General features: G+C 38.6%; 1 protein-coding gene and 1 long non-coding RNA gene across 11 annotated transcripts in view; one reads left to right on the top strand and one right to left on the bottom strand.

Moving 5' to 3' along the window:
- Positions 1–22,941, bottom strand: part of TRPM3 (transient receptor potential cation channel subfamily M member 3) — a 563,637-nt gene that overhangs the window by 134,078 nt on the left and 406,618 nt on the right. For all 10 annotated transcript variants that reach the window (XM_032164279.2, XM_032164271.2, XM_032164269.2 and 7 more), the window contains one exon: positions 7,146–7,218. In XM_032164279.2, coding sequence (XP_032020170.1) covers positions 7,146–7,218 — 73 coding nt within the window. The remainder of the gene's footprint in view (positions 1–7,145; positions 7,219–22,941) is intronic.
- Positions 1,335–22,941, top strand: part of LOC116475144 (uncharacterized) — a 34,264-nt gene continuing 12,657 nt past the window's right edge. The window contains exons 1-2 of the long non-coding RNA XR_004249833.2: positions 1,335–2,130; positions 10,233–10,308. This is a non-coding gene — a long non-coding RNA (uncharacterized LOC116475144). The remainder of the gene's footprint in view (positions 2,131–10,232; positions 10,309–22,941) is intronic.

Consider the following 22,941-nt stretch of genomic DNA (forward strand, 5'->3'; position numbering starts at 1 on the left):
ATCAGAACTGGCTGCATGGTGCAGGGGAAAAATAATTGACTTGGGTATCTGAAGACCTGGATTCCAGTTCTTCCTTCAAACATCAGCAGACACCTCTCAGTTCCCTAAATCCTTATAACTCTATTCAGCTTTCAGATTTCACAGTGAGACAATATTATGGATATGTTCATAATCTTGAAAAATCTCCTAGGAATGTCCTAAGACTTGAGACTGGGGAACCCTGGTGTTCTTGGTCCTTGCAAGCACTTGAGTCTTCATGTTGCAGCTTTTCTCCTGGTTATGACCCTGAAGCAAAGAACACCATGCTCTCACCTTCTGAGGAGAGATGGGAGTCCAGGCCCCATTCTCTCACTTACTACCTATATGAAAGAAGCTGAAGAAAGCTGAAGAAACCACTCTCTCCTGTGAAATGCCACTGGAACTCTGCCTAGGAAGAGTACTAACTTTGCAAAAATATCCTGCAAGCCTGCTTAGAATAAATGAACCTTGAGGACAGGGGTCAAAATATCAGAGGACAGGGATGAACTACTCTGTCTGAAAAGAGAAGAAGTGGCTTCATTTTTTTTCTTTTTTTTTTTTTTTTTGAGACAGCATCTCCCTTTGTTGCCCAAGCTGGAATGCAGTGGTGTGATCACTGTGGCCTCAACCTCTTGGGCTCAAGCGATCCTCTCACCTCAGCCTCCTGAGTAGCTGGGACTACAAGTGTGCACCACTATACCTGGCTATTGAAAAAATTTTTGTTGTAGACATGGCATCTCACTATGTTTCCCAGGCTGGTCTCAAAATGCTTGGCTCAAGCTATCCTCCTGCTTTGGCCTCCCAAAGTGCTAAGATTACAGAAGTGAGCCACTGTGCCAGCCTGTTTAACTCTTAAACGGAGGTGACTAATGGGAGAACGGGTGGTGGTGGTGGTGGGGTGTGAGATAGTATGACACTGTGAAAGTCACAGGTGAAATTTCTCTGGAAATTTCTATTGGAAGATGGGGTTTGATCATACCTACCAGTTTGCCTGGACATTCTGATTCATTCCAGGTGTTCTGGCATAAGTATTAATACTGCCAACTTTCATGCCCAAGAAAGTGCCAGTTTGGAGGTAAATTATCTGGTAACCATTCCACAGAGTTGTGAAAATTAATGATAAAACTTGTATAAACATGCTTTGTGAATTATAAAGCACTGTACAAATAAAAGGAATTAATTCTTTTATTGAATTCTCCTGTTAGAGACAAACAAATGTGTCTAAAATTGTTAAAATTGTTATCAGTCTGTTATTGGACTGAGATCTATTTGGATTTCCATGAAAATAAACCTGCAAGAAAAATAATTTTATTTTAAGGTAGCTTAGCATGTGCTTAACCACTTTCTAGATTAAATTCCTTTCTGTGGTCTGTTCTGGATTCTCACATGTATGCTACAGGTTTTCCGCTGTTTTTGTTTTTTTCAAATTTATGAGTCCTTTCAAATTTGGCATTTTACAATTTTGATGGATTTTGAATATGGGGGATATCCTAATGCCCTAGGAATTTTTAAAACCTGTTTCAGAAGGGAAAGAGTATAGAACGATTATGTGTTAAGTATTTACCATAAAGAAGGCAGAGTAGAGTGTCTGCCCTTAAACAGCTAGCTATAACCATCTCATGTGTCCCTTATATCAAACCATATGGGAGAGGTTTAATTGATTTCCCTTTTCGCAGGGAAGGGAATTGAGGCACACAGAGGTTAGATAACTTGGTTAACTGGCCACAGCCAGTAAAGAATTAGGATTTAAGGTTATCTAATCTGAGCCAAAACCTGTTGATCATTCATTCAGAAGTTACAAATATATACTGAATTCCGACTCTATGCCAGGCACTGTGTATATGAGTACATTGTGGTAAGTAAAACAGGTGTGATCCTTATTTCTAGTTTGGCGTCATCATTATCAGTCAGGCCATCATCTATTAAACAGATATCCCAGATATTTTGTTAAGTGTTTTGCTTGCATTATCAATTAAAATTGTTACAACTGTGTATTACTATTATTATTTCTATCTTATAGATGGGGAGACTGTGGCTCAATGAAGTCAAACAATTTGCAATCAGGGAGTAGGGATGCTTTGAATATGGCCATCATCTCACTGGCTCACTGTGGTAAGTACCACACGCAGGGACTGTGGGTAGGAGTGGGAGCTGGGCTAAGAGGAGCTTAGTGGGGAACGCCTGGAGCAACCTGGCCCGTATGGAATCATTTTTAAAATAAGGAATAGACTTTGGTCTTGGAAAAAAAGTGTTAAAAATGTAATCTCTTCACAAATTCTTGTCAAAAATAATGAACTACAAAAACCATTAAAATTAAGAAAGGTAACAGTGATTATTATAATAAATAACCATTATATAGTAAGTAATGGTAGGTAATAAGTGATATATTTAGGTTTACCTAAAGTAAACTTTATGAGTATGACTTGAGAGAATGTCTGAACCCTGATTAGTATTCACTTGACCTAGTTCCAGTTTTTATCTGCTGAATGAAGAATGTATTCCTGGAACATAGATTTATAGGTGCTTGCATTTGAGGCAAATTTGACATACTTTGCCCCTCAGGAGTTTTATTTATTTATTTATTTTTGAGACAGAGTCTCACTCTGTTGCCCAGGCTGGAGTGCAGTGGCATGATCTCAGCTCATTGCATCCTCTGTCACCTGGCTTCAAGCATTTCTCTTGCCTCAGCCTCCCCAGTAGCTGAAATTACAGGCATGTGCCACCACGTCCAGCTAATTTTTTTTATTTTTATTTTTAGTAGAGACAGGGTTTCCCTATGTTGGCCAAGCTGGCTTTGAACTCCTGACCTCAGATGATCTGCCTGCCTCGGCCTCCCAAAAGTACTCCTTTTAATATAATTGTAGAGATATGTATTTCTTTTAGTTGCTTTTCATCTTATCAGCATCCTTTCTTTCCCCCTCTCCTGGTTTTAGAACCTCTGCTTTCATTGGGAACCAAAAACTCTGACATGAATACAGCTAACCCCATCTCTCATTCCACAGTCATAGGAATTCTCCCAATTCCCCTGCTACAGTTATGGATTCAGGGATGGGCATGGAACCAAGATGAGCAAATACAAATCCTCTCAGCACCTTTCTATTGCAGTTACCAGGAAAGATGGTTCCTTCTGATTGCAGTTTTCTCAGTTGGCTGGGTATGAGTCTGGTACTGCTTGTGGTTGCTCTGTCTAACCTATGTAAAGATTAGTGTCTGAGAGATAGAGGACAGACTCCTATGACTCGTTTGAGCCCTGGATGCCACTTTGCCTGAATTCAGTTTACCTTTAGACTTTGGTCATGCAAACTTACAAATCTGTTTTATTTGTTTTTGATGGAGCTTGTTCAAATTGTGTTTCTCTTACTTGTAACTAAAACAATTCCCAGTTTCAGCAATTTTCTACTGATGCTCTAACAATTTAAAGATAAAACAAGTATGAGATCACCCTTATTCTTGACATTATATTAAACTGTGGGCTGAAAAAAAATGTATATTCTGTTGATTTGGGGTGGAGAGTTCTGTAGATGTCTATTAGGTCCACTTTGTGCAGAGCTGAGTTCAATTCCTGGATATCCTTGTTAACTTTGTCTCGTTGATCTGTCTAATGTTGACAGTGGGGTGTTAAAATCTCCCATTATTATTGTATGGGAGTTTAAGTCCCTTTGTAGGTCACTCAGGACTTGCTTTATGAATCTGGGTGCTCCTGTGTTGGGTGCATATATATTTAGGATAGTTAGCTCTTCTTGTTGAATTGATCCCTTTACCATTATGTAATGGCCTTCTTTGTCTCTTTTGATCTTTGTTGGTTTAAAGTCTATCAGGCAGGAAAAGGAAATAAAGGGTATTCAAGTAGGAAAAGAGGAAGTCAAATTGTCCCTGTTTGCAGATGACATGACTGTATATCTAGAAAACCCCACTGTTACAGCCCAAAATCTCCTTAAGCTGATTAGCAACTTCAGCAAAGTCTCAGACAAACCTGACAAAAACAAGCAATGGGGAAAGGATTCCCTATTTAATAAATGGTGCTGGGAAAACTGGCTAGCCATATGTAGAAAGCTGAAACTGGATCCCTTCCTTACACCTTATACAAACATTAATTCAAGATGGATTAAAGACTTACATGTTAGACCTAAAACCATAAAAACCCTAGAAGAAAGCCTAGGCAATACCATTCAGGACATAGGCGTGGGCAAGGACTACATGTCTAAAACACCAAAAGCAATGGCAACAAAAGCCAAAATTGACAAATGGGATCTCATTAAACTAAAGAGCTTCTGCACAGGAAAAGAAACTACCATCAGAGTGAACAGGCAACCTACAAAATGGGAGAAAATTTTTGCAACCTACTCATCTGACAAAGGGCTAATATCCAGAATCTACAACGAACTCAAGCAAATTTACAAGAAAAAAACAAACAACCCCATCAAAAAGTGGGTGAAGGACATGAACAGACACTTCTCAAAAGAAGACATTTATGCAGCCAAAAAACACATGAAAAAATGCTCATCATCACTGGCCATCAGAGAAATGCAAATCAAAACCACAATGAGATACCATCTCTCACCAGTTAGAATGGCCATCATTAAAAAGTCAGGAAACAACAGGTGCTGGAGAGGATGTGGAGAAATAGGAACACTTTTACACTGTTGGTGGGACTGTAAACTAGTTCAACCATTGTGGAAGTCAGTGTGGCAATTCCTCAGGGATCTAGAACTAGAAATACCATTTGACCCAGCCATCTCATTACTGGGTATATACCCAAAAGACTATAAATCATGCTGTTATAAAGACACATGCACACGTATGTTTACTGCGGCACTATTCACAATAGCAAAGACTTGGAACCTACCCAAATGTCCAACAATGATAGACTGGATTAAGAAAATGTGGCACCTATACACCATGGAATACTATGCAGCCATAAAAAATGATGAGTTCATGTCCTTTGTAGGGACATGGATGAAACTGGAAACCATCATTCTCAGTAAACTATCGCAAGGACAAAAAACCAAACACCGCATGTTCTCACTCATAGGTGGGAATTGAACAATGAGAACTCATGGACACAGGAAGGGGAACATCACATTCCGGGGACTGTTGTGGGGTGGGGGGGGGCGGGGACAGCATTAGGAGATATACCTAATGCTAAATAACGAGTTAATGTGTGCAGCAAACCAACACCACACATGGATACGTATGTAACAAACCTGCACATTGTGCATATGTACCCTAAAACCTAAAGTATAATTAAAAAAAAAGACCAGCCTAAGCAACATAGCAAGACCCCATCTCTACCAAAAATAATTTGTTTAATAAAGAAAAAGAAAAAAACTTAAAAAAAAAAAAGAATACACAAATGTATACATGGAACGCATCCAACACAGTGTTTGGCACATAGTAAGTTCTCAACAAATGTCAGTTACTGACATTATTACTTTAAAATATCTTTATTTGAGAATGGCAAATATAGGGTAACTTGCCTCAATTTTTATTTTTGTCTCTGATTAGGGGAGAGTGGGGCCTGCAGTATGCTTTGTGGTTCAGTCCATGCCTGGTCCCTGGTCCCATGATTCTTCTGCAAAGCCTTTGTATTTCTTAGTTCATTGGGATACAATGCTTTAGAGCAGCGGTTCTCAAGCTGGACACATGATATGATTCATGGGATTGCAAAACTTCTAAATCGCAATCAGGATTTTGAATGAATGTGCATATATACACTTGGAGAGTTGGTGAAGAGAACTGACAAATTAGTATTGTCAGAGGGGTTACATGGTATAGTGAAGAGTTTGACATACTTGGACCTAAGGCCAAGCTTACTAGTTAGCATTTTAATCTTTAGCAAATTACTTAACTTCTTGTAGCTCAACTTACTCCATCTGTAAAATGGGAATTAAAAATAGCTCCTATATCATTTGGTTGTTGAAATATATAATGTTTACAGTATTTGTAAAGAGTTGAGCACAGTAGCACATGATGGGTCCTCAAGAGAATATTAATAGTAGAAGAAGAGTAGATACACTGGAAAATGAATGAAATAGTTGGTATTCTGAGTTTTAATTTTGGAATGCTGAATCTATCACTGAATCATTGAGTAATCCACTCATCCCTTCATTTATTAAACAAAACTTGATTGAATGTTGACATATATTAAGGATTGTGTGAGGTGTTAAGAAGGTAGTAATGAATGAGACACATTCTCTGCCCTATCTAGGGAGACGATAAACAGGTAGTGACCAACCATGATGCCACAGCAGACAAACAAACTATGGGGCTAAGAGAGAATGTAGGAGACATTTCTAACTCAGAAACACATTCAACAAGTCTGTGATTTGTTTTGTCTTATAGTTCTAGTTTGAATTTCAGCACTGAACAGGGGAAACTTCCTTCTGTTTATTTTAACACTGCAAATTATTAGTCAAATGTAATGTACTTTGTAAAGCACAGGAAGGATTGGATTTAATCCACAGAACCTAAAGGAAACTGCTCTTCATATGGCTCCAAGGACGAGGACAGATACAGGACTTTGTATTATTGGGACTAGAGAATAGGATAAATACCCACCTTCAAAACAAGTTACAACTCAGAGTATTATCATTTTTGCTTTGACTTCCAGGAAGCTTTAATTTAATGCTCTGTTGATAACAAGTACAGTACCATAATTTTTTTCCTTCTCCTTCCTCTCAATGGTTTTTGATTTTCCATTTTAATATATTATTGTGTGTTTTAAGGTATTTATTATTGTGTGTATATATATCACACACACATATACCCACACATATGCCATATCAAATGGTTTTTGAAAGTAGATAGGGTAAAAGTTACTACTAAATAACCTCAGGTAACATTGCATCTTACATATTATGTCAGCCTTTTTCTTTATATATGTTTATAATTCAATGGACATAACTAAACTGTAGTATACTTAAATCATAAAATTGAGTCACACTGTAACATCTATTCTAGGAGAATTTAATAGCAGTAACTATCTTACAGGAGAGACCCCTATGTTATCAATAATTTATTGTGTCATAGTATCATTTGGGATTATATCTATTATTAGGAGACATAAGGTCACTGTATTAATTTGTTTAAATTATTTTCACACTCTCTGGACACAGAAACTCTTTTACCTTTGAGTAAAGCTGTCAGGATAGCTAAATCAATGTCCTGGTGTCCTTCTGATCCCATCCGAAATACCGTAATCTGCAATTTGAGACAAGGTGATCATTAGCAAAGCATTTTTTCCCCCAAAAGAAATTAAATCAATGAGACTACATCTTAGCAGAGACTATCTCTATATCTACAAAGCAGATTCTTAACCCCAGGGCAAGCACACGTAACAAGAATCCGATGAGAGAGCTCTGCGATTTATTAAGAGGGAGATGCCTCAGTAGTTTCCAAACACAGACCACTTATAGTTGCACTGTTTTGGTCATAACCATATGCACCCCACTATGGTCTAATGGTCGTGTTCCCCCAAAGTGCATATGTTGAAACCTACTCACCAATGTGATAGCTTTAGGAGGTGAGTCTTTGGGAGGTCATTAGGTGATGATTAATAGTCATTATAAAATTAGTGCCATTATGAAAGGCCTCTCCCTTCCACTTTCCACCGCATGAGGACACAGCTAGAACTGCTGTTTATGAACCACTTGAAGCTGTGCTGCCTTGATTTTGGACTTCTGAGCCTCCAGAACTGTATGATATAAACTTCTGCTGTTTGTAAGCTACCCATTTTATTGTATTTTGTCAGAGCAGCCTGAATAGACTAAGACAGCCTGCACCCCCAATAAAAAAATAAAACTATGATTTTGGGGCCCTTGCTATGAGTCAGGCATAGCAATGCATATTTTAAATTATGTTACCTTCCATTCTTTCTGGTTTTATGTAAATACATAAAATAAATATATGAATTACATGAGGATGGATATGTATGACTATGCAATCAAAACATCATTAATATGAACATTTATATTAGATATAGATGGAGAAATTAATACAGCTAAGCTATCCAGTTCCATAACTCCTAAATTGTACAGGACAGCTGGTCACAGACCCATTTAATAGAGCAGAGGATAACTTCAAGCAGAGTAAGTGGGTAAAGTCCATTACAGTGTTGGTGGAGTACATCTGACTTTGTATTTGGCCCTGGAACACTGAGATTGTCACAGAGTCCATAGATTGACTGATGTGGACAGAGAGTGGCTGACATAATGGAGTATCATTTTGTACATAAACAACATAGTTATGTGGCGTCAGGCATAACTCTCAACTTCTGGGGCAGTGATAACTGATGGCAGAGAAAGAGGGAAAGAAAAAGTTCCAAACAATGCATAACAATAATGAAGAGTTTGTTTTCCACATCAGAGGAGGCTATAGAAAAAAAGCCAAAATATTGCTTGAATATCCACATTTGAGTTATTATAGTACTCAACTGTTTCATGCCTCGAGCTTATCTCTAGAATGGGATAATAATGGTGCTTATTTATTACCAACTACATAGGAAGTAAACAATCATATTTGCTAATCTATAAGTCTAGGTTTTATCACTATGGTAGTGAGAATAGACACACAGAACCATAGACTGTTAATTAGTTGCCTTAGAAAACTTCTAGTCCACCACCTAAAGACAAGGTAACTTGTCTAAGGTCACACAATGAGCTAGAATAACAGCTGTGATTGGAATTGAATAACTCTCACCTTTATAACTTGGGAAAAAAAATAAGGAGAGGGAAGAATAAGATAACATGAACACTTGACTCTTGTACCTGTTTACGTCCTAAGGTCAGAGCCTGGGATGAGGGTAAGGCAGAAATTGCAAATTGAAATGCCTTCATAGATATTTGAACTGAAAACAATTTTTTTTTGAGACAAGGTCTTGTTCTGTCACCCCGGCTGGAGTACAGTGGTACGATCATAGCTCACTGCAGCCTCAATCTCCTGGGTTCAAACAATCCTTCCACTTCAGCCTCCTGAGTAGCTGAGACTACAAGGCATGTGCCACCATGCTCAGCTTCCTTCCTTCTTTTCCTTCCTTTTCTCTCTTTTTCTCTCTCCTTTTTTTTTTTTTTTTTTTTTTGGTAGAGATGGGGTTTCATTATGTTGCCCAGGCTGGTCCTGAACTCCTGGTCTTGGCCTCCCAAAGTGCTGGGATTACAGGTGTGAGCTACCATGTACGGCCCTGATCTAAAAAACTTAAAAAATATAAAGAGCCAGACAAACTCCATCTATCTGCTATATTTGGATCATAGGTTATAGTTGTGATCTCTGGTAAGGACTGTCAGGTGGAGGTATGTCCCAATTCAATTAAATTTTCCAGAAATCTGCTTCTGCTTAACCACAGGTTTGGCCAAGATGCCATCTGGACATTATCCCAAACAGCTATTAACACCCCCAAAGTTTCCACTTGGAAGTTGAGAGGGAACTATTCTATGCTCTGAACTCAGGAAGGGATTCCTGAATTAAGGGGAAAATTTGGGGTCCACTGGAGAAAGAACCAGGGGACAGAGGTGAAATTTTGGCTGGCCCTTTAAGTCAATTCTTTAAGCCAGTGCTGGCTATGGTCTGAAAGATATTATCATGTATCATGTACTTAGCTGGCAGTAAGCTGAGGACACTCAGGATAACATCAGAGTTCATTGTTTAGAATTAAGAAATTAGGCATCAAATGGAATTCCGTAACCATCTGACTTGTTCTGCTGATGACTAAAATTTTGCTTCATAAAGATCACATTTCAGATGGAAATTCTTCTGAGGCAACAAATAGATAACATTAAATTTACCCTGAAATATAAGATTATCAGGTTTTCCTAGCAACAGATTTAGGTTTGAAGTTGGGGAAAGGAAGATGTATAAATGTAGTGTTTCTATGTGGTTTCTGAGGAAACGGCCTTGGAATATTTTGGTACAACAGGGCTTCACAGTTTTTCTGGAAAACCGAAGTAGGGGCAATGGTTGCTCACGTGTTCATGCCCCATCCTTGTGCTGGTTTCAGAACCCAAGGACCTGGGAGTGACCCAGGGTGTGGGAGGAAGGATGCCTTAAAAAGAGGAAAAGGGAGGACCAACGGGAGGCTGGGGGCTCCAAAGACAAAGTTACATTATAATCTTGCCTGGACTGACCTGAGATATTATGTATTCATCAGTACTCCATTTTTATTTTATTTGAAATTTGAATGTTTAAAAATATTAATTACACATTTTTTATATCTGCTTCAGAAAAAAAGTCAAAGAAGAAAAACTAAGGCCTTCCTTTCCTATCACCCATCAATGTTGGCAGAGATGGAAAAAACAGGTATTCTTAAATATTCTTGGAGGGAATGTGAATTAAAATAGTAGTTTTGGGAGATGATATGTCGACATAAAATTCCTTGATTTTGATGCATTATTCTTAGCAACACTGGATCTTATTTGCTAATATTTTATTTAGGATTTTTGCAATGATGTTTGTGAGTGAGGTTGGTACCTGTCACCAGTCTTACCTGGTTTGGGTATTAGAGTTACGCTAATCTTCTGAGTTGGGAACGTTTTCCCCTTCATGTAGCAGAACAGTCCCTATAACAAAGGAATTCACCCGCGTCTGGCAGAGTTAGTAGGATGTTTATATGCTGTTTGGTGCTGGACCATTTTTACGGATAGATTGCTGATCATCTTTATAATTTCTTCAATGGTTATTGATCAGTTGAGATTTTCTGCCTCTCCTTGACTCAAGTTCATGTTTTTCTAGATAATTGAGCATTTCATCAACATTTTGCTAATATTTTATTTCATCCTAAATAAAATGTTAGCAAATAAGACCCAATGTTGTTAAGAATATCAAAATCAAGAAATTTATGTCGACATATCAAATTCCAAAATTTCAAATTTTCACATTTATTGTTATTTAGTTGTACATAGAATTCTCTTACTGTTTTAAAATCTCTTTTATATCTAGAATTATATGACATTTTTTCATTTTTCTCTATTTTTCACTATATCAAAATCATGGTCATTTCAAAGAATCAGTTTTTCATTGTATTGATCAATATTATTATTATTGTTATTTTCTGAGACAAGGTCTCACTCTGTTGCCCAGGCTGGAGTGCAGTGCATGATCATAGCTCACTATAACCTTGAACTCCCGGGCTCAAGTGATCCTCCCACCTCAGCCTCCTGAGTAGCTGGGACTACAGTCATGCACCACCACTCTCTGCTAAATTTTTAACTTTTTGTAGAGATGGGGGTCTCACTATGTTGCCCAGAGCGATCTCAAACTCTTGGACTTAAGCCATCCTCACACCTTGGCCTCTCAAAGTGTTGGGATTACAGGCATGAACCAACATGCCTGGCCCAATATTATTATATAGAGTTTAAAGTATTATCTTTTATCATTATCCATTCATTTCTTCTACTTTTGCTTCCTTAGCTGTTCTTTTCATAGAATCTTAAGTTGACTTCCTAGTCAATTTATTTTTATTCTTTCTTGTTTTCTAGTTAATGCATTTAAAATTATGTATCTCACATTTTTTATATGTACTTTGTCATTTTCATTCATTTTTAAATGTAGGTAATTTATTTCCTTTTACTAAAAATTGTGTTTTTAATATTACAGTGGATTTATATATATCCTATAAATTACTTAACCATATACATATATATGTTTATATGGTTAGGTATATGTGTATATATATATGGGTATATATCTGTGTATATACATATTAATACATATATACATGTATTATATATGTAATATATACACATGCGTATATATACACATACATATGTAAAACCACATATATGTATATATACACATACATATGTAAAACCACATATATGTATATATACATATATACAAATAATGATATATGTATATATACATATATATCATAATTATATGTATATATACACATATATCATTATTTGTTGGCTGTAGAATAGCCAGTCTTCTGCTAATGAACATTTGGATCATTTTCAATCTTTTGCTATTACAAACACCATTGCAGTGAATATCTGTATATGCACATGGGTGAGTATATCAGTAAAATAAACTTTGTAGATATGGAATTTCTTGGCCTATGAACTACTCTGAGGGGAATTCTTTAATTTATTATTCTGATTTTACTCTCAGGGCCCTTCCTGTTCCCTGCCTTTATTTTAATCCTGTATGGTAACTGAAATAACTGTTCATAGTGTATACTTTTCTCCTAGAATAATTTGGAAACCCCTCCCTCCCTCCCTCCCTCCCTCCCTTCCTTCCTTCCTGGAAACTCCTTCCTTCCTCCCTCACTCCCTCCCTCCCTTCCTGCCTTCCTTCCTGGAAACTCCCTCCCTTCCTTCCTTCCTTCCTTCCTTCCTTCCTTCCTTCCTTCCTTCCTTCCTCCTTCCTTCCATCCTCCTTCCTTCCTTCCTCCTTCCTTCCCTCCCTCTTTCTCTCCCTCTCTCCCTCCATCTTTTCTTCCTTTTCTCTCTCTCTCTCTCCCTCCCTCCTTCTCTCCCTTCGTCCCTTCCTTCCCCCCCCCTCCTTTTTTTTTTTTTTGAGACAGGGTCTCACTCTGTCTCCCAGGCTGGAGTGCATGATCTTGGCTCACTGCAGCCTCAACTTCCAAGGCTCAGGTGATACTTCTGCTTCAGCCTCCTGAATAGCTGGGGCTACAGGTGCACACCACCATGCCCGGCTAATTTTTGTATGTTTTTTAGAGACAGGGTTTCACCCGGGCTCAAGTGATCTGCCCATCTTGGCCTCCCAAAGTGTTGGGATCACGGGTGTCAGCCACTGTGCTGGATCTGAAACACTAGTCTCTATACCTCCTTTAACATTCCAGAAATTGCTAAAAATTTCTTGTCTCACAACGTGGTATACTTTTCCCTCTCCCTTCATGATGAGCACTTATAGAGTCTGCTTAGGAGATATATATATTTGTGATTTTGTCTTTTTTGTGTTATTTGAGGATGAGGAGGAGGAAGGGAGATAGGCATATATGCTCATTCTATCAAATCTCACCAATATGAAGTTTAATAGAAAAATATTTTAAATTGGGTAGAAGTAAAAGTTATTAATTTAATCATTTTGTAGGTGATTTAATAAAGTCTGATATTTATTTACTATAAAATTGGTATTTTCAACATGCACCCTAAAACTTTTGGATGTTTGCAATGTGGTGGTTGATCTTATCAAAGCACGATGGAATACAGTGAGATTCTTCTTCAAAATCCCAAAAAACTCAACATCAAAACATTTTGTTAAAAAAACACTTTTCCTCCGAATTCAGTTTGATATATTATATCTTCTGCTCTCTTGTGGACAGATTACCTTAGGCTAGATGGAATTTTGATTCTCACGTTAAAGAGAAGCAAAATCTTTCAAACTGATATGGTCCCCTTTTCTCCATCCCACCAACCTGCCTGCCAACCAGCTTTCCTGTGTATGTGCTTGCTCTCATTTTGTGCCCCCTTAAAAGTCAGAAATCTGTGCATTGTACTTGTCACCCTTACCCTCTTGCATGTAGTTGATTTGTTATTGGGCATATTTATTGAGTATCTCTTCTGTGCCAGGCACCATTTAGGTGCTGGGGATGGAGCAGTGAACCACACTGACAACAATTCCCTGCCTTTATAGAACTTGCATTCTAGAAAAGGAAGACAGAGCAAAAGTAAGTAAAACATATGATCTGCCAGACAGTGAAAAGTCCTCTGCCACATGGCTTCTTCCTCCTATCTACTTCTCTTTCTCTGTCCTCACTGTCAGCCTTTGTTCAGCCTGTGGCATCTACTATTACAGTCCTTTTTTTGCTAGTCTTCTTGATTCTGGTCCTGTCCATCCCTCCTTTCATTCTAGTCTCTGTGCAGCTGTTCAGGCCATCTTCCATGCCTGATTATATCACTCTCCATATTAGAACGTTTAAAGTGGCCTTCATTCCCTATGACATAAAGCTAAAAATTCTTAGCAGGGCATTCAAAGACTGCTGATGTCACACTCCCAACACTTTAAAAAAATTTATTTTTATTTCAATTGTTTTTGGAGTACAGGTGGTCTTTGGTTACATGGATAAGTTCTATAGTGGTGATTTCTGAGATTTTAGTGCACCTGTCATCCGAGCAGTGTACATTGTACCCAACATTGTACCCAACCATCCTCCCAACCTTCCCCCACAAATCCCCTTAGTCCATTATATCATACTTATGCCTTTGCATCCTCATAGCTTAGCTCCTACTTATTAGTGAAAACATACGAGACTTGGTTTTCCATCACTCCTTTCTTTGGTCTTATCTCTTGCTGACTGCACTCCCACCATCACAGCATGACCCAATCCCACATACCTGATGCCCTAGTTGTGCTGAGCATGTTGCTCCTGTCAGGATCCTTTATGTTGCTTCTAGCCCATCTGCCTTTGTTCATTCAGTTCCTTGCTGAAATACTCTTCCCTCTGCTTGGTGAACAAACTAGAAGACTTTCAGTAGACATGTGCCATTTAAGAAGCTCTTTTCTATAATATAACTAGGATCCGACCCTTGCTTTCTCTTCATGCCCCTATGATTCTCTAAGCTTAAGGCATTCTAGGATGCCACTTCCAATCCTTCATTACTTCCATTTGCACACATGTCTCTGCACTGAAGAGAAGTTTATTTGCAGTCAGGAGTCCTAGTCCTTGCTCAGTAAGCATTTGTTGAGTGGATGAATTATTACCAAGTGGTTGTGTTTAGGAGACTGGTTTGAAAGAAGCAAACATTAAAAAGGAGTACATTCAACAAAAGAATGGTAACATAGCAAAGTGAATGTGGTGTATTAGGCCATAGACCAAGAGTTTGTCACAAGTGTCAAGAGCCAATTTTAACACAAGAGTCTACTGAACACTCTATTATTGTTCAGGGGGTCAATCACCTAGTCAAGCATTATGTGACAGAAAGTGGGCTGCCTGAGGTTAGGCATTATTTAACAAATTTTGGGGGGGCAGTAATTGCATGGGTAAATGTATATTTTGCTATTATTTAAAACTATTTAAAAGACAACTGACTTTTATAACAATAATAATATATTGTAGAATTTATAACATATATAAGTAAAATATATTATAGCATTAGCATAAAGGCAGGGAAAGGCAATAGAAGGGCACAGTTTTAAGGTTTTTACACTATCGATGAATACTGAAAAGTAGACTGTGAAAAGTTAGTGTTATGCTGTAGGTCCCAAAGCAACAACTACAGTAACAATCACTAAATTACTTTTTTTAAAAAAACAACAGGAGAGATGAAGTGAAGTAATAACACTCCAAAAGGAGACAGGGAAAAAGAAGTAACAAAGCACAGATGGAACCAATAAGAGGATGATAGGCTATTTCTTTGAGACTTGGTATGAGTGTGACATTTTTGAGCCATAGGCGGCACCAATTTACCCTAAAGCATGTTTCACTAATACATTTGAAACTTTGGTGCTATATAGTTTCAACTTTAAGACTCAAAGCAGGAATATATTATAGAAAAACCAAGCAGAAACATGGAAGTAATTTTATGTTTGAAAAGAGTTTGGTTCATTTTCTGGGAAACAAATAGGCATATTCACCACCTAAATAACAAAACATAGTATATGTGGCTGAGTTAGTCACGGACTTTCCATTTCTAAAACTCAACAGGTCTTACAGTTAAATAAGATAAGGATATAAAAAATATTGGGACAATGAAATTGACTCACTTTCAAGGTATCTATTAATTAGCTTAATTTGTGATTTATATGTATGCCACGGTGAGCAATGAATCCATGAAAATAGAGATGAAGATGGAGTAGAGCTTTTGAAAATGAAAATAACTATGATATTAGAGTGAAAAGAATCTATAAGCTGCAAGGACACTTTGGTTCAATCTATCAAAAATATAAAGGAACACTCTACAATCATTTCATGCTGTGTTAGATATGTAAGAAATGATATCTGAGTTTGACAAATGGTTTGTAACATGTCTGAGAATTTTAGAAATATTCTCATTGCTATACGATAGATAATCAACAAAGAAAGTTCTTATCATCTAAGAATTTAGAGCAGTCTGCCTATAATCATGTTAACAATAGGCTTGAGGACACTAAAAATGGTACATCTTGGGCTTTCATAAACTAATCTCTGAAATGTTTCCTATTTCCCTACTCAGTTTTTTCATAGAATCTGGCAATGTGTTTCCCAAGGATAGAAGCGGGGAAACAGGAAGAGAATTAGACTCAGTAAGCAATTCAGTCGCTACAATGAAATAACTTTTATTTATTTATTTATATTTATTTATTTTTATTGTGCCAGCTCCCCCCAACCCCACCTCCAGGGCTAGGGAGGAGCTAATGCAGTGACTTTTAAAAGCCTCCAGTTTAGCGTAATGTTTCCTGGACGAATCATCAGTATTCAAAATAATTTGAAATAATGGAGCAATTAATAGAAAACACAAAAATCTATGTTCATCAAGATATGAAATGATACAAGACTCTTGATAGGGATCCAAACAGGATTCCTGATCAGCAATGAAAAGGCTGTAAGCACATACTAGCTTCTGTTTTCTCTTTGGCGTAATTAAAGTTGACTTGGTACAGGGAAGAGAACAATGCCAACTTGATGAATAGAATATTATGCATCTAAAACATATTCATATTCGACTTTCAGTCTTCGAGAAAAACTTTCTTTGGTTGATAAAATTCTTAATGTTAACATTTTGCCAAAGAGACTGACTTCTAGAAATGAACATGATGATTTATATGGAGGAGGGAAGGAAATTGGAGAAAATTAGGAAATGTAAACACACCTGGAACTGAGCAAACAAAAGATCAGTGGAAAGTGAAATGCAAAATTTCTACTAGAAAATTAGTATCAGATAAGTTCAATTATTTGTCACCAAGTTTCATATAAATTAAATATTGATTTTTCATGCAATATTTTTGAACAAGGCTCACAGTTTTAGGTCGAAGTGGGTGAATTAAAAGTGATGCTAGGGAGATAGAAATTGGGTGAAATTGATATGATTCTAGTATGTCTTATAAGACTTTCATGTATGAATTTATACATTAGAAAAAATAAGCAATTATTTGACTTTCAAAAGGATATTTTATTTTACAATGGACTTGTCAGTTTATTTTAAAGGTGCATTACATCTAACTTTAGAAAACATAGTTTGATTTAGGTTACTTTAAGTAGGAGATTGTCTTATAGATTCAAGCACACTCACAGCACCACTCAACTCCATACTCTCCCAAGGGATCATCGTGGATGAACAACTTGGCTATTAGTGAAGAGTGCCAGAGAATGATAGAGGTTTTGCTTTTGACTCTAATCCCTCATTCCTTGTTTCCCTTCTTCCTCCCACCATCATTTAAGAACACTGGAGTTTGTTTCTCCTCCCAAAAAATGCAATTCAGAGGCTAGAGGTCTACAGGTTCCAACACAGAAAATCATTTCTTTTTTTCTTACTATAAAAGCAATGCATACTTATCATTAAAAATTATAGAAAGCTTAGAAAAAGATCAATGAAAAGTAATTCCCCAAACCTCAAGTCCTACTCAAAGACACTACTGAGACTACTGAGGATATTTTGGTATGCTTCCTTTTGGATGTCCAAGGGAGAGTATACAGTCATGGGTTCTTAGTTCCTGTTTCTGGTTGGGGCAGTAAAGCCCCCTTCCTCATCCCTCTTTTCCTCTTATCACTAGAGACAGAAACTAAAATCCATGGCTTCAGGCTGCTAAAAGCCTAAAACAACAAGACAGAACAACAAAAACAAAATAAGGTGGTTTGGACATGCTTGCGGGGCTGCCATAGGCAGAGTTTGTGGGGGGAAGGGGAGAGCATATTTGTGAAATACTAGTTTGTAGTCTCATTTTCTTCTCCATTAACATTATCACCAAGCACTTTTCTGTATTCTTGGGAATTCTTCAAAACATAATTTTTAATGTTTGCAGAGTATTTTGTCCAATAGATGTATTGCAGTTCACTTAATACCCCCATTGCTGGACACTTACAAAGTTTCTAAATGTTTCATATAAATAATAGTGTGATGAACATCTTTATGTATGAGTCCTGTTCTATATTTAGCATTTAGTTTTAAAAATAACTCCTGGAAGTTTGGGGCTTTTGTCATAAATTGCCTCGTAGCTAGAAATGAGTATTTTAGCAAATAAAAGCAAGTTACAGTAAAAGGAAGCTTGTGTTGTCCTTGAACCAGATTTGCTGTGATGGCACTCCAGTCCCATTAATGAAAGTCCTAGGGAGAGGTGATTGCTCTAAAATGGCACTGCAAAACACAGGCATGTGCATATGTTGAGAATGTAGCCTTTATACTTCGAGGTGGAGGAGCCATGCGTATAATCAGCTCTTATTCCTCTCTATTTGCACTACTACCAACCGTGAGAATGAGTTTAAGCTCTCGTTTCTTGGAAAAGGGGTCCTGAAAAAACATATTGACTTTGTCACTCTCTCCTATTTTCACTTTCCTGATTTTTGCTTTAGCACTTTGAATGCTGCATATGGCTTATGCAGTGCAGTGCTGTCTTATATTACTGGAGGAGCAAATGAAATCATTCAGTGAACATGAGGTTTGGGGTTTTTTTAAAAGCACATATGACATATCACAGTGAGAAAATTTTAAAATATGGGTCAGTCACTCAACCAAGCCTCCCTGGACATATGATTGACATATCTTTCATCCTTGAGAGAGCAGTCTTTGATCCTAAGGTGACATGTCGGGAGGACAGGAGAAAGCAGCTCTACTGATTTTGTGATGAGGGCAAAAAATGGAAACAGGTGGAAATTCTTCATCTAGTAATTCTGCAGGAAAAGTTCATTGAGGTTCTCTAGGGGGTTGGAACTAGATGACAATGTGTCGTCTACTCTTCCCCGCTTTCAATCCTTTTCCTGGCAATTGATGTTACCTCTTTCATTGATCATAAAACTGTGTAATGTACCTCACTAAATGCTAATGTGACAGATGCCACAGGTCCAGCAATAATATTTCCAGAAGCTTCTTTATATTTCTCATGGCCTTGGCTAGCAGACTTCAGAATATTTGTTACCTACCATCTTGTCAGCCAACCAGATGGTTGAAAAAATTAGTAGACATCCCTCTGAGGAGGAACACCCAGAACCAGAGACAGTTCTTCTAGGCCAACACCATATGGATTTCTTATTGGGTTGTAAACATTTTTAGCTCTTTTTTTGACATTTTGTCATATTTTTTCATCATTACAAGATAGAACTATATTTTCTGTACTTCCCTTCATGTTTGTCAGGACATCAAATACTTCTGCAGCCTGAGCCCTTTTTTAAGAAACTATCACCAGGCGAGAGAGTGTCATGAAGGTATCGTAAAGTGCTATAGACAGAAGTTCTCTTGCCTCCCTACTCAAACTAGTCCAGTTCCCCTGGTGACAATCTTCACATGTTCCAGTTGGTAGACCAGATGCCCTTGGTTTACCTCTCTTGGGACCTGCCCACCAGGAGGTCATACCACTTGTTACTGGGCCAGTCTTACCCTTATCTAACTTGGATGGGGCAACCCTGAATCAGAAACAGCAAAAGGGACCTTTGAGGGTACAAAGAATAGCAGTTTGGATTTTCTGATTACTTTAGGAAAAGATACATTTTACTTCTTCTTCCCTTCCTGCTCAACTATAAAGAACACTAGAGACCAACATCCTAATGGTGGCGTGTATAAGCTCGCTGAGGTTGAGGGATCTGCCTTCTTGCCCCTTTGGCACCTTGCCTGGTGGAGCAGTGGGAGAGAGCTACTTAAATAACACTCACTTTAGAGCCTCTGAGGGACTCTACCGTGGAGGTCAGGTGAAATGTTTTGGAAGAAAACATCCATTTCAGCCTGTGTCAATGGTCACTGCCTTTAGTTTCCTGGGTTTTCTTTGTGAGACTGACAGGATGAGGTCCTTTTAGTATGGCAGATGTCCTGTATTGAAACGATCTTGGCCTAATCACATCCCTTTTCTAAACCTTGGTTTTACCATCTGCAAAAAAAATAAGTTTGACTAGGTGGTGACTGGAGATCTTTTAAGCTCTAGAAGCCATAGATTTTCCTTCCTCAGTCTCAGAATGGTAGAAAATCAGCATTAAGGCATCTAATAGGCCCTGTCTCCTACTTCATACATTAATTCCTTGACAACATCCATAAGAAGAGACTTTGGTTTTCATGGATGGTACCATATGAAAATCTTTTTTTTTTTGAGACAGAGTCTTGCTCTTTCACCCAGGCTGGAGTGCAGTGGCGCGATCTCGGTTCACTGCAAGCTCCACCTCCTAGGTTCATGCCATTCTCCTGCCTCAGCCTCCCCAGTAGCTGACTACAGGCACCCGCCACCGCGCCTGGCTAATTTTTTGTATTATTAGTAGAGACGGGGTTTCACCTTGTTAGCTAGGATGGTCTCAATCTCCTGACCTCGTGATCCACCTGCCTTGGCCTCCCAAAGTGCTGGGATTACAGGCGTGAGCCACCATGCCATTTGCTGTTTTATGGAATCTGTTCATTAGCTTAGGGCAAATTACCATTTTAAAAACGTTCCTATGTTTTTCGGCTGGACCATGGCACCATGATCTCTATTCTACACTACAAATACCACACTGTTGATGCTTAGCCAGTTAGACTCACCCAGTTCTTATGCCTACAAAGTTAGTTAAGTGTCACATGACAACCGTCCCCCTATTCGGGAAAACCTGTTATTCCTAGGCTGATAATATCTCATCAATGCCCATGGCCCAGGGCAATGCTCAAGCCTTTTACTGCAGACACTGGCACTTTCTTGGCCTAGCCCCTGGGTTCTCATCTTCCACAGCTCCCATGCCCCTCCCAACAACTGGATGTATTTTATACTCTGGCTCAGAGAGGACAGATTGTGTACGAAGCATGGACTTTTGAATCGTACAGATGCAAAACTGAATCTTGCCGGTTAGTAGCGGTATAACCTTAGGCCATCTACTGCACCTCTCTGAGCTTTGGGGTTTCTTCCTCTGTGAAATAAGGATGACTGTATCTCAGGATTATTGCAAAGCTTTGTGTGGGATCATCTTTTTAAGTCACATAGCACAATTTCTAGTAGCTAGCATGGGCTCAGTAACTGCTAATTCCCTTTCCATTGCTGTCCCTGGTGTGTTTCCTGGTCATGCTCTCTCTCCCTTTGTGGCAGCTTTGCCCAGTCTGTTCTCTCTGCTGGTCTGTCTTGTCCCTGAAGCTCTGTCTGGCTATCTGTTCCTTGTGCTCTGAGGCACAGTTATCTTCTGCAAGCTTATCTTGGTGCTGATTATGCCTTGCCTGGGTTAGACACCTAGCCTCCGTGCTGCCTCTGAACTATGTGAATATGCCTCTATCACAGCACAAACGATACCAACATTGGTGACAGCATTACTAATGGTCACTTATTGTGTACTTACAACGTGCTAAACATTGGGCAAGCACTTCACAAACATGACTTCATCCAATCCCACAAAAGTATATTCCTTAGTTACCGTTACTCTTCCCATTTCTCAGCTGATGACCTTGACGCTGGAGAGGTTAGATACCACGTGGAGAACCATGCAAGCGGAAAGGCTGAGATACACTCGAGCCCAGACAGCCTGGCTTGAAGGCTCATTCTCCTACTGCTTATCTGCATCCTTTAATGGCCTTTGATTTCTTGGAGGGCAAGGGAAAGAACTTATTCAAGGGCAGGTACAGCTACTAAGAGACAGGACAGAGACTCATGTACAAGCAAATTGACTCCAGACACTGCTTGCTTCAAAACTCTGCTGTTACTTGGGGAATCAGCTTGAAGAAGGGGCAAGGATCTTCCCCTCTGTTCTCTTCTATCTCTACATCCCCTTTACCCAGTAGTATGGCTGGCACATTTTGGGCACCCAATGAATGTTTGTGGAATAATTCCTCCAATCTCAGTCCAAATCTAGTCTGTACTTTTTAGATAGGGAATATATCTGATACTGACCACTCCCGATTAGGTTCAGGTTAGTCACGGAAGGAGTTTTAGTTGCCCAATGTCTGGGCTGTGGTGCCAGTATGTTTCTGCATTATTTCCCATCCGGAGACCAATCAGGTTTCCTCCTAATACACTGGTAAATCTTACCAGTAAAGTCTTACCAGTAAAGACCAAACAGGCTTAGTGCTGTCCTGGGACACTCAGATCTTAAAGAGTTAGGACTCACTTTGCTTGTAGCCTTGTAGGCTAATCATAGGCAAAAGAGATATTATCATTTGGTCAGGAATATTCCCATGTGGTCATAAGAGCCAATATTAAAATAAATTCATGGCCTGAGACAGGGTAAAGAAAGAAAAGTTTCCGGGCTGCTCTGTGGATGTGTGCGCAAACTTGTGTTTGAAGGACACGCAGGGCCAATGCCAGGACATTCTGGAGTTTGTGCTTGACCCAAGATAATCCTAAATTTTGTTTAATATATCTGAAAGCATTTGTAAACAAAGATACGAGATTATATTTTAACATGATGATTATTGTCATAAGCAATGACAAATAAAGAAGAAAATCACAAAAGGTCATTTATCAGAAATCAAATCCCCTCAGACCCTTCTGTGCCTGTAAGTCTACTTGCCTGCCAGGCGCTGGGCGCTGTTCTCTCCTTGCTCCTCTGTGTCTGTCCTCAGTCCCACGGGCAGAGAAAATCCCTTGTTTATCTACACAATGCAGGGCCTGGAGATGCTGCTTTTTTTCTGTTCCTTTTTTCAGTTTTCAATTTCAATTTGTGCTTTCTCCATGGCATTTTTCTAGGGCCACTCGAGAAGAATAAGAAGCAAAGCAGCGCCCTGTGTCTTATGACAAGAATGGAAATACAAAGGGAAACAAAAAGGAGCCCCAGTAGGTTTACCCTGCAAACCAGCTTGACAAATTAAAACTAAAGCTGGTGGGAGAATGCAAATCCTCAAGTAAAACTGCGTTTTCTGATCTGACAATGGAAAAACATGACTTTTCTTTTTAATGGTAAAA

The sequence above is a fragment of the Hylobates moloch genome, unplaced genomic scaffold (assembly GCF_009828535.3).
Source record: "Hylobates moloch isolate HMO894 unplaced genomic scaffold, HMol_V3 SCAFFOLD_10, whole genome shotgun sequence".
Lineage (NCBI taxonomy): Eukaryota > Metazoa > Chordata > Mammalia > Primates > Hylobatidae > Hylobates > Hylobates moloch.